Source organism: Amblyraja radiata, chromosome 38 (genome assembly GCF_010909765.2).
Source record: "Amblyraja radiata isolate CabotCenter1 chromosome 38, sAmbRad1.1.pri, whole genome shotgun sequence".
Classification (NCBI taxonomy): Eukaryota; Metazoa; Chordata; class Chondrichthyes; order Rajiformes; family Rajidae; genus Amblyraja; species Amblyraja radiata.
Window position 1 is genome coordinate 17,844,662 of NC_045993.1, and position 15,174 is coordinate 17,859,835.

General features: G+C 44.2%; 1 protein-coding gene across 1 annotated transcript in view; it reads right to left on the reverse strand.

The window, feature by feature from the left end:
• Window positions 1-762: 762 nt before the first annotated feature.
• LOC116966986 (WW domain-binding protein 2-like) overlaps window positions 763-15,174 on the reverse strand; it is a 60,874-nt gene continuing 46,462 nt past the window's right edge. Inside the window, exons 7-8 of the mRNA XM_033013409.1 lie at window positions 5,637-5,713; window positions 763-3,764 (exon numbers count right to left, since the gene is read on the reverse strand). Coding sequence (XP_032869300.1) covers window positions 3,717-3,764; window positions 5,637-5,713 — 125 coding nt within the window. The 3' untranslated portion in view covers window positions 763-3,716. The remainder of the gene's footprint in view (window positions 3,765-5,636; window positions 5,714-15,174) is intronic.

Here is a 15,174-nt window from a genome sequence, read left to right on the forward strand (position 1 = left end):
CCAATCTAGAAGATCAGCTTAAACTGCGTACCTCCATGTTGCAACCAAATATTTAAATGCTTTCCCACAAAAAGCTGTCACAACAAAGTCATTAAAAGATTACTTAACTTTAGAATTAATAAATGTTTTTCAGTTTCTTAAAGTTAGTACATAGTAGTTAGATTTTTACAAAATAATGTACATTTTGAAGTATATCTAATTGAAGTTTCTTGGATGCGACTTTATTAGATTACAGCTAGCTTAATTACAGATTAATGCAGCATTCCAACATGAAAAGGTTCCCCACTCCTGGTCTAGCTGCAATGGTTGCAAATCCTGGTATGGAGCAGAATTCTTCTCTGCCATCTAGCAAAAATAGATGCATCGTTATTCCTTGGCTTGTTGGACTGGTTGGAATATAAGTGGCCAAGACCACTTGCCAATAGGATTTTGCAGAAGGACATGGGGGTGCTTTAAATGGTTCTCCAGCTACAAGTATTTAAATTAGAAGTGTGGCCGGTACCACTATTAGTCAGAGAAGCTACTGGTTTTAGGTAGGAGACTAATAACCAAGACTTGTTAAAATACCAGGACATCATGTCGCTACTAAAATGAATCTATTCATTTTGCTTTTTAAAAAACCCATTAAATTACTTCTTCCTAGCTCCTTACCAAAGCAAGCACTTAGCTGTCAGCATTACAACACTTGTCTATGATTTAACTTGATGCTTTGCAATAATAAAGTTTAGCAACAATCATATTGAAGTTCTCAAACAACTCAATTTTCTTATTAATTTAGTCCCATTTTCTTTATTCACAGAATGATATCAACATTAGTATGGGCCCAGTGGGCCAAAAGCAATGCTGCCCTTACCCAGTGACACCACTACAATCATTTGCTCCGTCACTTTGTGTATTATTTCATCCCCATCAGTAGAAAGTAGAAACATCAATCTTTTCATTGATAAAAAGTCACACTAAGCGATTTCCTTTCGATATATATAAAAATCAAGTTTAAGAACATGCTATACCAAGAAAGGACACTACTTCTAAGAAGTCGGTTAGCAGTCAGTGGAGGAAAGGCAAAGACCACACTAGGGGCCTCTGCTGTACCTTCAGTTACCACATGCACGGATAATGGTACAAAGGTTTCCAGGAGTGAAAAATAGCGACATTAATTTTCATGAACCAGTTTGCTCTGTAAAACGCAGTATTACTAATGAGCTGAGTTGAGTCCTCATTCTCTGTCTACTCCACAGCTAACTCCCTCCTTGTGTTCCTTTACTCTCCTACACACACAACTGCAAGCTGTGGCGGCAACTGGTCACCACGCTGCCTATGAAGTGGAACTGTAGACAGATGAGGAGGAATTTCTTTCATCCAGAGGGCAGTGGAGGCCGTCAATTGATATTTTTAAGGCAGAGATGGATAGATTCTTGAATAGTACGGGTGTCAGGGGTGACGGAGAAAAGGCAGGAGAATGGGGTTAGGAGGAAGAGATAGATCAGCCATGATTGAATGGCAGAATAGACCAGATGGGCCAAATGGCTTAACTCTGCTCCTATCATTTATGAACATGACAGGGAAATAAAGCAGTCCAGACTGATTAAAGTTCTGGGGTAATCATTTGATTTGTTGCTAATTCCAATGAACCGGTCTCAGGGTTGGTCTATAGTTGGCCACCAGCACAGTCTGGACAAGCAGGGTTTATCCTTTGGCAGGAGGCCTCAATATCATGCAGGTGTAGAGATCCCTCTCCCAACAATAGAAGTCAATGCATTAAAACAGCCCTGAAGTTTTCTATGTAAGTCTGGGCACGAGGGGAGCCCATTACTGGCTTCACATTGTTATTTTGCAGAAACTGGCTATTGGAAAATGTGTAATGTTTGAGAAGATAATCCCAAATAAAAAAAACCTTTGTCTTACCTACTGTGTGCACAAAGCAGCTTGTTCCATGCAGCTTTCTACAATGCTTCACATGGTGTCTGTGCCCTGGTGTATAGTCCAGTCATAAGGCCACCGAGGCACAGGGAGAATCAGTAAGTAAACAGCTATTCCCCTACCTAACATGCTATTGTGGGTCAGTTGGAAGATGCAGGTCTCCTTGAAGAAATGTGGTTAGGGCCCAGTTCATCATCAATGCCATTCCCACCACTAACAAGTTGTGGGATCTCCCCACCCACCCAGAGCAAACCAACACCAACACTGCTCATCACTCTTAAAAATAATCAGACAAAATAAGTACATGGACAGGGCACGTTGGGAGGGACAGGGGCCAAGTGCAGGCAGGTGGGACTAGTGTAGCTGAGACATGTTGGCCGGTGTGGGCAAGTTGGGCCTGTTTCCACACTGTATCACTCTGTGACACTAAGTAAGCAAGCAGTATTACTGAAGGGCACAAGGCTTTAGAAACACAAACAAGACCCAACCATGCAACAATGGATCTTGTGCACATTGTTTCCAACAGGGAAGGATTATGTTTTTATAACCCTACATGAGTCTCAGTGCTTCCTCTCGACCCATTCACCTCACTGAGTGGAACATGAACGTCAGACTTCAATTATGGTGGCGACAATATAAAATGATGAAGTGCAAAAAGGCTTTGGGTTAATGTTCACTGATTAATATTCGTTGATTCAGTGCCAGAGGTTGAACTGCTGAAGCTCATATTCCCACCAATAGTAATTCACATTGCCCAGTGGGAACTTTGTGAACTTTACCACAGAGCAGCAAAGTCACAGCTAATTTGAAATCAGTTAATCTGATCTGATCTTTCTCTGTAAGAAATGCCAAGAAACCCTTGCTAGCAAAATTGCACAGACAAATGTTAAGAAGGAATTTCTCCAATCCCTTTCTGCCAAGCTGTCAAAATATTACTTGGTAAATTCCAAGCAATAGTCGTATAATTTAATCTCAGCCATAAGAAGTCTTTTATTTCATATAGAAAACTTTAAATAAAGAATTTGAATACTTAAAACTTTCTATATCTTAAAACCCTAATGCCTAGTGATAACGTTCTGGTAAATGGGCAATGATGATCACTGTGATTTTAATCTTGATTCAAATGGTTCACAATCCAGTACTGTCATCTTGTGGGAACGTGTTTCTGTTTGCATTATGTGAAAAAATTTCAATAATTCGATATGTTTCTGGTATAATTGTATATTGTCATATTTACAAGCAGCATCTTGGCATTTAAGGATGTTATTCATTAAGTCTCACTGCCTTCAGGGTCTAGACAGCTGCAGCACCAACCAGCACAATGCTTCCAACTGGCCATTGGTGACATCAGGCTAATATTTTCACCCCCGGTCTGGTCCGAATTCCTGATGGAGTAGATCCTGCAGGACCTAGACAGGCTTGGCTCAATTGGAGCAATTTAATTAATTTCTTTCCAACATTCGCTTGACAATGTACGGAGGTCAATGAAGTTTGGAGGCAGATTACTTCCGGCAGAGGCAAGGAAAGTAGAAAAGACGACAAGGATGAGGAAAGAGACGGCGTACAATGGTGTCATGTTCTGGCCACCTCACCTACTTCAATGCACAAGATATCTGTGCACAGACACAACCAGATGCCTGCAGTCCGAGACTCAGTTCTGTAGCTGGACGATACAATGTGGAAAGAGATTATGGACTGGCTCAAGTCTAATAAAAATGCAGCTTCTAACAACACACTTTTTTTTTAGAAAGTAAACAATTCACAAACGGTTGGAAGAATCGCAACTTCAGAGTGTTTCACTTGTTCTTCTTCTCCTCTGCTGGTGTATACGGTGGGGGCTGATCCTGAAAGAGAACAGACTCGTTTTACTGCTGGATCTCAACACTGAGGCATCGGGCAACAAGCATTTGGATGAATGAGGTGCAATATTAAATAACCAGAAGGCTTTGTATGAACAATCCAATTCCAAACATTACACATTCTCTACTCTTGTGATGGAGACAGGAAAATAATTTGTTAAAAGACAGAGGTCCTTGCACAAACATCCATTCAACAAGCAGATCAGTTTGGAGATACATCGCGGAAACAAACCCTGTGGCCCACCGGCGATCCTCACATTAACACTATCCTACACACACTAGGGACTATTTACAATTATACCAAAGCCAATTAGCTTACAAACCTGTACGTCTTTGGAGCATGGGAGGAAACCGGAGCAAGTGGTCAAGGGGAGAACGTACAAACTCCGTACAGACAGCACCCGTAGTCAGAACCAAACTCTGGTCTCCCGCGCTGTAAGGCAGCAACTCTACTTCTTCAGAGGCAGTTTGGTGTTGCTGACAGGTCCATATACAGTTAAGTAACTTAAGCATAACTTTTCTTTGAGGCAGGAAATGCCAGGAACAGCAGTATTATGATAAATTAATATTTAATTTAATTTTAGTTTAGAGATACAGCACGGAAACAAGCCCTTCGGCCCAGACTCCGCGCCATCCAGCGATCCCTGCACACTTACATTATCCTACACACACACTAGGGACAATTTACATTTATAACCAAGCTAATTAACCTACAAACCTGTATGTCTTTGGAGTGTGAGAGGGGGAAGCCGAAGATCTTGGAGAAGACCTATGCAGGTCATGGGGAGAACGTACAAACTCCGTACAGACAGCACCCGAAGTCGGGATCAAACCCGTGTCTCTGGCGCTGTAAGGCAGCAACTCCACTGAGCCACCCTATTGTAGAGCAAACCTTTCATATATAATAGCTTCATTTGCACTTGCAAAGCACTGCTGCCTCAAAGAAAAAATGTTCATGATTCTAGGCTTTACACTTATTCTATACCTGTGATCTGTAAGCACTTGAAGCCATTGCAAAATTGTCACATTCACCACATTGAATCTACTCAGGATCAATGGAGTAACTTAAATAAGAATAATTGTCATATGTTACTGCGTATTGGTTGTTACCAGGAACTGCAGATGCTGGTCTATACTTAAAATAGACACTGCCACAGAAGGCAGTGGAGGTCAATTCACTGGATATATTCAAGAGAGAGTTATATATAGCTCTTAGGGCTAATGCAATCAAGGAATATGGGGAGAAAGCAGGAGATTTTGGATGATCAGCCATGATCAAATTGAATGGCGGTACTAGCTCAAAGGGCCAAATGGCCGACTCCTACACCTATTTTCTATGTTTCTAAAATGCTGGAGCAATTCAGCCGGTCAGGCAGCATCTCTGGGGAAAAAAGGATGGGTGACGTATCAGGTGGGGACCCTTCTTCAGTCTGAAGAAGCTCTTTTTTTCTCCAGAGATGCTGCCTGACTAGCTGAGTTACTCCAGCACTTTGCGTCTATCTGCAGATTGCCCTGTGCTCACCTTGTGGAGTTCTTTGGTTGACACAAGAGACTCCAGATGCTAGAATCGTCAACAAAAACAAAGTGCTAGATTACCTCCGTAGTTCAGGCAGCGTTTATGAATGAATCTCTTTTTATTGTCATTGCACATGGTACAACGAAATTTAAAGGGAGGGAAATGAGCAGATGGGTCCTGAAGATATGCCCCAACCCAAGACATTGACTGTGCGTTTCCCTCCACAGATGCTGCCTGACCCAGCTGAGTTACTCCGACACTTTGTTTTCTTTGAAAAAAAAATTGACGGATGAAAAAGACAGACATTACCTTACACCTAATGCCTAAAGGTGAAGACTTACCATCGGCATGTAGACACTGTGAGGATTGCACGGGTTGTAGTACGCACTGGACGCTGCTTCTGCGGCTTTAGCTCCACCTAAAAGACAAACGGTTTTGACTTCATTCAACATAGCACATTTCTTGAAATTCTTCCCCCGTTGAAGACAAACTCTCCACCTTGCCCAACCCAGGAAACACAAAATATTCTGCACTTCCTCCTCTCAGAACCATTCACACCTGTCCTCAATGTCATCAGACAGTTGCTGTGTGAAGTGAATGTTTCCATACTGCTGCAATCACTCTGACAGAGGTGGGATTGTTGCTGTGATGTTGCTAGTGAAGACCAGAACAATCGCAGTATTCTGGATGGACACAAAACGCTGGAGTAACTCAATAGGACAAGCAGCATCTCTGGAGAAAAGGAATGGGTGACGTTTCGGGTCGAGACCCTTCTTCACTCAATATTCAGTATTCTGGAAACTGTTAATAGTCTTCACATCAATAGTAAATACAACACCCTTACAACTTCAACTTTACATAGGAATGGCATAGAATTTACAGATGGAAAGTCATTGGGTCGGAGCAGCTCACTCTTCCTCCTCTCCCATCAGGCAAAAGGTACTGAAGTGTGAAAACGCACACCTCCAAATTTAGGGACAGTTTCTTCCCAGCTGTTATTAGGCAACTGAACCATCATCCTACCACAGCCAGAGAGCAGTGCTGAAGGTCACCTCTTTGGTGACCTTCAGACAAACCTTGATCAGACTTTGCTGGCTTTACCTTGCACTAAACGTTATTCCCTTATCATGTATCTATGCATTGTAAATGGCTCGATTGAAATCATGTGTTGTCTTACTGCTGTCTGAATAACATGCAACAAAAGCTTTTCACTGTACAATAAACTAAACTGAACTATTTGTCCAAGCTTGCAATTGTTTCTCTCTCTTGTTTATCTCCAGCTTCCCCTGGAACACCACCACAGGCTGAAACACGTCCCACAATCTCACCACCTCCCTGAATTTACTGTTGGGTAACTTCTGACTACCTTGAATTAACGGCACCTATTTTTTCCACTACCCTGGAAGTTTCTCAAAGATGTTTAGGTTCCTCCTGGTTCTTCCTCATGTTCTCCACATCTTTAATCTCTCCCTACTCTGTTCCGAGGTACCCACCTGCTTCAAGAAGGCCACCATCATCCCAGTGCCAAAGAAAAGCAAGACCTCATGCCTAAACAACTATCGTCCAGTGGCCATGACATCCACCATTAGATGACCCACTGCAGTTCGCCTACCGCCACAACAGGTCTACGGATGATGCCATCGCCCTAGCTCTACACTCATCCCTGGAACACCTGGAGAAGAGAGACACCTATATCAGACCTATTCTGTTCATAGACTACAGCTCTACCTTTAGTACCATTATACCATCCAAGCTCAGCATCAAACTCACGGGACTTGGGGTCATCTCTGCAACTGGATCCTCGACTTCCTGACAGACCCTAATCAGTGAGGATTAAGGACAAATCAACCTCCACGATAATCCTCAACACAGGAGCTCTGCAAGGATGCGTTCTTGTTAATCCTGGCTAAATTGGACCAGTCAGGACTTCACAAATGGGGCAAAGTTTCAGGGCTTGTTGGGAGATTTAGTCAGATGGGGAATGATCTCTGCAGAGCTGGGACAGGCTGCGAGAGGTGCCAGAGAGTCTAGGGTTTAGATACAATTCTATGCAAAAGGGTTGGGAACCTGCAAGTCTTGTCAATCTGATACCAAATGCATAGAATGGATTGGGTGGTTGCAAACTAGATATACATTGGTAAATAAGTTGTATATAATGTTGCAGAATACAACTCTGCTGGATGTTTATTGGATAGTGTCTGGAAACCATGTAAATCAGGGTCCATGTTTCAATAGTTGACTTCACCCTGGAGTTTGTTATGAATATAATGTGTTAAACTGTTGTATTATTGGGGTAGGAAACATCTGTTATGTATGGGGTTAATCGATATCTGTTATTGGGTAATTGTAAGACAACCCCCGTGTGGTTCGGCCCTCAGGTTCGCGGGGCATATAAAAGACGGTGAGCACGAGTTTCGTGGTCAATCCTCAGGAGGGCTGCTGGAGTGACTCTGTCTAAGTGAGGCCTAGAGGGCTTGAATAGACAGAAGCAAGGATCGAACCCGCGGTGGGGATAGTAGGTGCAGTGTGCGATCTGTAACGCGCTTATAATTTTGGTAGAATAAACTTTAATCTTTGCAAGTGCTTGATTCAGTGTTTTTACTGAAGCTAGACTGGGGGGAAGCTCAGAAATGAGCGATTATCATTGGGGGCTCGTCTGGGATCTCTAAAGAACTCCAAACACAGGTTTGTGGTTGATAGTGTTGAGCTGGTTCGATCGCGGGTGCGGAACTGGGGCCTACGGTGCGGTTTGCGCACCTACTTTCGACACCTCGTGAGTCAGCGAGGATCGATCTTTCGCGAGCTTGGGAAATGGTCTAAACGAGATCATTAGAACAGAGTCTAGCAAGCACTTTAGTGGTAGAATCTGGCCAAGGCTAGAGGCCTTGGTGGGGTTGGGTGTAGGCCAGTCCTTGGTTAGAGGCCTAAACTGGTCGTAGTTGGGCAGACTGCAGCTGCCTTTAACGCAAGCTTCATCGGGTGTGGGGTGGACCAAGGGTAAACTGGTATCCAAATTAGGTGGGATATTCAAGACAGGTTCTATTGTGATCGTTGCCGGGAGTGTGAATTGGAGCAGCGCTTTTCAAGACGGCACCGATAAGGTACAGCGCAAAGCGGCGAGGCGCAGGACCCTCGGTACATTAGCAGGGCGGAGTGTCTGCGTGTAAGTATCTGAGTCTATTTTGATAGACGAAGAACTTCGAGACTGTACCGAGCTTGAATAAACTAGGTATAGATTGGCCGGAATACTTTAGTTTGTTCAAGGAATCTAAATTGGGCAATTTGTTTTTCAAGCTTATTCGGGAGCCCACGCACAAATTGATACGCTCTTAAATTTTAGGAGTTCTAGATTGACTGTTTCCAAATTTGCAGCAAAATTTCTAAATACTGGTTCTCTGGGTTATTTGGGATTGCGAATTGGGTTAAGACTGTTCTAGAAATCCGAGTTGGGGCAGTTCGATCAGGGGCTGCACTCCTTCAATCACTGCGTCGAGGGGAGGAGTCACCTTACTGATTGACTGAGCCACGGACAAGATTACTTAGAGTGCGCGGTGTATAATTAATGAATGTTCGTGTTTTATTTAGGAGTGTGGCTGTGCATAATAGTGATGGGTAGTGTTTGTGGACTGTGTTAATTGGGTGTTTAAAAATTATCTTTAGATATTTTGATTAAAAATTATAAGATCGGAGGAGTGTGGATTTGTAGGAAACAGGAGACTAATTTGAATAAGAAAATAAGGATTGGTGGGAAGAAGGAGTAGCTAGTTGCGAAGCTGCGATCGCTTTAAACCATTAGTCATTATCTAAGAGGTTTGGTAAATTCCGGGATAAAACAAAATATTTAGAATTCTATTTCACAGATCGGAAGCATGGGAAACAATGTGGCCAGGGACGTGACTGAGGAAGAGAAAAGCCCCCTACAAGTAAGTATATTGGCCAAGTATTCACATACAAGGAATTTGCCTTGGTGCTCATGTAACATGACATACAGCGACAGTTACGAATAACTCAGAAAACACCAAACATTAATAATAATAAAACATTAATGATAAAACATCATTGATCAAGCATGTGAACCAACAAAATACCAGATCAAAGGGAGGCTACAGATTTTTGGCTGTTGGAAAGAGCAACTACTCGTGGATAAAAACTGTTGTTATGTCTGACTGTGGCAGCTTTGACAATCCGGAGTCGCCTTCCAGAGGGAAGTGATTCAAAGAGTTTGTGGTCAGGGTGAGAGGGTTCAGAGATGATCTTGCCCCCTCGCTTCCTGGCCCTTGCAGTGTACAGTTCATAAATGGAGGGAAGGTTGCAGCCACTAACCTTCTCAGCTGATCGGACGATTCGCTGCAGCCTCCAGGTGTCGTGCTTGGTGACTGAGCCAAACCAGACCATGATGGAGAAGGTGAGAACAGACTCTACGATGGCCGTGTAGAATTGGACCATCATTGCTTGTGGCAGATTGTGCTTCCTTAGCTGCCGCAGGAAGTACATCCTCTGTTGGGCCTTTTTGACTGTGGAGTCGATGGTAGCCCCCCCACTTAACGTCCTTGGAGATGATGGTTCCCAGGAACTTAAAAGACTCCACAGATGTGACTGTGGTGTTGTTGATGGTGAGTGGGGTGAGGGGAGGGGGAACTCTTCTAAAGTCTATAATCAATTCCACTGTCTTAAGAGCATTGAGCTCTCGGTTGTTACGATGGCACCAGCTGTGACACTTCCTGTCTGTAGGCAGATTCCTTCCCATCCTGGATCAGTCCAATCAGGGTTGTGTCATCCTCAAACTTGACAGAGCTGTCTGTGGAGGTGCAGTTGTTGGTGTAGAGAGAGTAGAGGAGAGGAGAGAGTACACAGCCTTGCGGTGCTCCTATGCTGAGCGCTTGCGGGTCCGTGATGTGCTTTCCCAGCCTCACATGCTGCTTCCTGTCTGTCAGGAAGTTGGTGATCCACCGACAGAGGGGTTCAGACACAGTCAACTCGGAAAGTTTATAGTGTAGTAGTCCCCTGGCAGTCCAGTTGCTGGAGGATGAAGTGCAGGCCCAGGTTGACTGCATCATCCACAGATCTATTGGCCCGATATGCAAAGGGTCCAGCAGGAGGATCGTGATATTTTTCAGCTTGGCCAGCACAAGCCTTTCAAGTGTCTTGGGCCCAGTCTTTGCAGACTGAGGTCAGGCTGTGAATGGGTGTGAAGTATTGGTTGGGGTGGGAAATGGTCCAGTCTTTTCATACTGGAGTCTTGCCTTAAGTAGGTGTGAAGTGGTGAATGGGAAGGAGAGGGAGCAGGGTCCATTCTTTGCAGACTGGGCTCTGGGGAAGGGGGAGTGGGGGTACCAGGGTTATGTTTCTGATTTTCAAACCTGCAGTAAAACTCATTCAGGTTGTTAGTCAGCTGATGGTTGTCCAAAGAGTGAGGGGCTTTCCTCTTGTAGCTGGTAATTTCTTGCAAACCCTTCCAAACTGAAGAAGAGTCACTAGCTGAGAACTTGCTCCTCAACTTCTCAGAGTACCTTTCCTTGGCAGCTCTGATTCCTCTTCTCAGCTTGTACTTGGCCTGCCTGTAGAGGTCTGCATCCCCGCTCCTGTAGGCCTCCTCTTTAGATCGTTGGAGCTGTCTTCGAGTTCTGCAGTGAACTAGGGCTTGTTGTTGTTGAATCATGTCCGGGTCTTAGATGGAATGCAACTGTCCTCGCAAAAGCTGACATATGATGATAGTGTCCGTATACTGGGGAGAAGGTAGACACGGGTTATTGATTGGGGACGATCAGCCATGATCACAATGAATGGCGGTGCTGGCTCGAAGGGTCGAATGGCCTCCTCCTGCACCTATTTTTTCCCATGTTTCTACTCATCGAGGCTTGTGGTTGCTTTCCTGAACACATTCCAATCCGTGCAGTCAAAGCAGGATTGTAGGTTCTCAATGCCCTCGCTTGTCCACCTTTTCATTGTTCTGACCACAGGCTTAGCAGCTTTTAGTTTCTGCCTGTAGGTCGGAATAAGGTGAACTATGCAATGATCAGAGAGACCCAGACCCGCCCGGGGAATAGAGCGATATGCGTTCTTGATTGCCGTATAACAGTGATCGAGTGTTCTCTCCCCTCTGGTGGGGAAGGTAACATGAAGTCTGCATTTTGGAAGGTCACGGCTGTGGTTAGCTTTGTTAAAGTCCCCCAAAACAATGACCATGGAGTCCGGGAAGTCACTCTCTACCCTCATTACCTGGTCAGCGAGTTGTGTTTGCGCCTCACGTATGCAGGCTTGGGGGGGAATGTAAACTCCAGCGAGAATATAGGAGTTAAATTCCCTCAGAGAGTAGAAGGGTTTGCAGTTTATAAAGAGGGATTCTAGGTTGGTAGAACAGAATTTTGACAGTACCGTGATGTCGCTGCACCAGTCCGGGTTGGTATAGAAGCATATTCCACCGCCTCTTGATTTCCCTGCTGCCTCCACTTCGCGATCCGCTCTGTGAAGTTGGAAGCCAGCCAGTTGCAGCGCGCTGTCCGGGGTCGACTCACAAAGCCAGGTCTCGGTGAAACACAGAGCAGCAGCTCGAGAGAAGTCCTTGTTTGTCCGATGCAGGAGTTGCAGTTCGTCCACTTTGTTCTTGAGAAAGTACGCTTGCCAGGAATATGCTCGGGAGTGGTGTGCGTGATCCTCGTCGCCGGAGTTGGGCGAGTGCTCCAGAGCGCTTCCCACTGATCCGCCTCCGTCTCAAGACCTTGAACACAGCCATAGCTCCGCCGACGAGTATGTCCAAATAATCCAGCGAGTGAGAGCAATCCGGAACGATGTTTGGAGGTACCGTATGTCCGATGTTTATGAGTATCTCTTGTGAAAGTAATCTTTGTAGGGTTTTCACAGACGACACAAACGAACAAACACATACAAAACAGCAAGGAGCAGTACATCACGGCAGCCATCGTCGGCGCAAGCAGCTGCACTGCAAGCAGCTACAATTAATGTGTAATGAGTTTCCTCACAAAGCCGAGAAATTGAGAAATTTATCGGGAGCATTAAATAAAAAATTAGGGAATCAATTACGGCCTCCGGGAGGAATCCGAACGGTAAAAGGGATAAAGTACATAGAACGAATCATTTGGCAACATAGTAATAATGAGGGGGCAAAATAATTGATAGGATTAAGGGAAAAATATTTCCAAGTTCGAAAGGTGAAGAAGGAGGTTAAGAGAATGGCTAGTTGGGAAAGAACAATCGCTAAGCTTGGATTAGAATTAAAAGAAGGTAAAATGAATCGACCTCCAGGCGATGATGAAAGCAGAAGTGGAGATAGAGGGGAACATTCAGAGCAAAGGCTAGGTGGATCACCTGGAAGAAAAGGAGTCCCTATAACATTAGAGATTAAGAATCCGATGGTTCGTGTTGATCCTGAACGGGAAGAGGATGAGTATTTAGAGGAATGGATTATTACTAGTGTCAGTAGAGGTTCACAGCTCCCACCATGTTCCTCTTGTAATCCCCAGGCTTCATTAGCACCATGTCTGACGTGCCCATAATAAATATTTGAGACCTGCAGAAACTATAACAACTCCGGCAGACTCTACCTCTGAACAGGTTTCGTCAACCACTGATACTGAAGTACCAGGTCCGTCAAGCTTATTCACGCCCTCTCTGACAGATCACCCAGTAGCTTATTGCACCCGGAGTAGAACAAAAAGGTTAGCTTAAAGAGAAGGAAGGTATGTTTGATGTTGCACAACCACTAGAGGATTTCTGTGAGCCACCGCCTAGGCAGATCACTCGAGTAGAGAGGAAGGACTTAATTGAGCAATACCGGGAGACATTTAGCGAAGCAGAAGACTTGTTGGAGGGAGAGACAGTGATTTTAGAGACGGAGATAGACTTTGACATAACCGATTGCTTATTTCTTGGACCAGTAACCTATAAGCAGTTACCAGTAAAAGAAGAAATATAACAGATTCGGCCAGCGCAGTGAGTGTGAGTATTCCCCCCATCACAGACACCCATATCCCATAAAATAATGGCAGTACTAAACTGAATTCCTGATAGAAAGAAATCCCCTGCTGCGTTCATAGAGTATTTGCGAACCACCATGCGTATATACCATGCAGACTCTCGGGATCTGTGGGAAATCATTCAGCAGATAATCACTCCAGATGAGAATACTGGATTTCTACTAGCCCTAGGTTATCCTACTTTCTGAAAAATTAGCAGATGCAATAATGGATGACAGTGCAAGGGAAGAGGCAGTTTTAACAGCCCTCGCAAGAACCTTTCAGAAACCAGGAAATTTAAGTTGAGTCCTGGAATTAAGACCAGAAAAGGGTGAAGGAGCCGACGATTTCTTAGCCCACTTTTCAAAGTTATACATAGATCAATCAGGACATCTGGACTTTCAGAATGGAGCAAGTTCCCCTCAATATTGTGCAGTTTTATTGCTTTGTCTCCCTACTAGAATAGCCAATTTAATCAGAATAAATAACAGGAAATGGTCTGAAAGCCGAGCCAGCCAGATAGCCAGAGCTGTGAGATATTACTGGAAGGAGGGTAGAAATCAGAAGGATTACCCCGTCACCCAAAAGGAAAGTAAATGCACAGCAAAAGAAGATTTTCCAAAGTCTAATTGTGACCCAGGGATTCCCAGAGTACCCGGAAATTACAGATTGGAAAGAATTAGGGTCCCAGATTACTCGAATGGTCACCGCTGTTTTGTCCATCATTTTGAGCAAATTTTAATGGAACATAGGGGTAGAAAAAGACCCCCAATGCTGTACTTGTGGAGGGATGGGAGATTGGAGTAGGGCCTGTCCCACAAAGATATGGATAAAACAGATGGGTCAGAGATGGGATTTCCGTGATCAAGAAGAACTTAGAGTTCTGAAGAATCTGGAGGCATCCGAGGACTTATGGGAGACCCTTTAATTATAGGGATTACTGGAATCCAGAAAGAAAGGTGGTCTGAATAACAGGAACCCAGAAGTCATATGCCATTTACCCAATCTAAACCATTCTCTCAGTCCTGACCCATCTACCCACCTTGGAGCTGGGAACATGGCCCCAACTCCAAATCCCTCTCAAGTGTCCTACCAGGATGAGCGGATTGTTATAGTAAAACATTGAAATGTTAGGGAAGAAGATTATAAACCTTCTCTTGGTCATCCTGGGAAACCCCTTAAAGTAAAGAAGATGGTGAAGTTGGGAGTTTGTTTCAATTGTGCCCAACTAGGCCATTGGAGTAGGGGTTGTCCATTGAGAAAGCAGGACTGGATTGAAGAAAAAACTGGATTGAAGAAAAATAAAAGAGCAATGAGGAAAGCAAGAAAAGAATGAGACAGTAGCTAGGTGGGGAAGACATCAACTAAAGAGGCATTAGGGAAACTAACAATATACTCATTGTGCAGGAGAATCGGGAGTGGGGAATGAAGATACTGTATTAATCCATTGCAGAGTTTTGTATCTGTAGGACAGTGTGTCAGCAAAAGATAGACTGCCTGGGAGCGAGGTAAAAAGAACACAGACCTACGAGAGCAGGAGGACAAGAACTGGAGGTAATGTAGCTCCCCAGGGAAAGGGTAACCAACTGGAAATAATTTGACATTGTCCTGCCCTTTAGCAATACCTGAAACATTAGCGACCCCCCCACTCCCCTAGACCATCGTTAAAAGGGAGAAGAAAAGAGCCTGCCCTAGTGCCTCTCCTCATAACACCTAGTTATTAGAACGACGAACAGTAGGAGGGAAGAAAATACTTAAAACATCCTCGGAGTAAAAATTATTAAGGCCATGTAATGACTCTCGAGACAGATCTCGCTGAAGAATATTTTCAAATATAATATTTTTCTGCGATTCAGGGCAAAAATACTCACTTTGCGCCAAAATTTAATTATATGTAAGTTCCCTC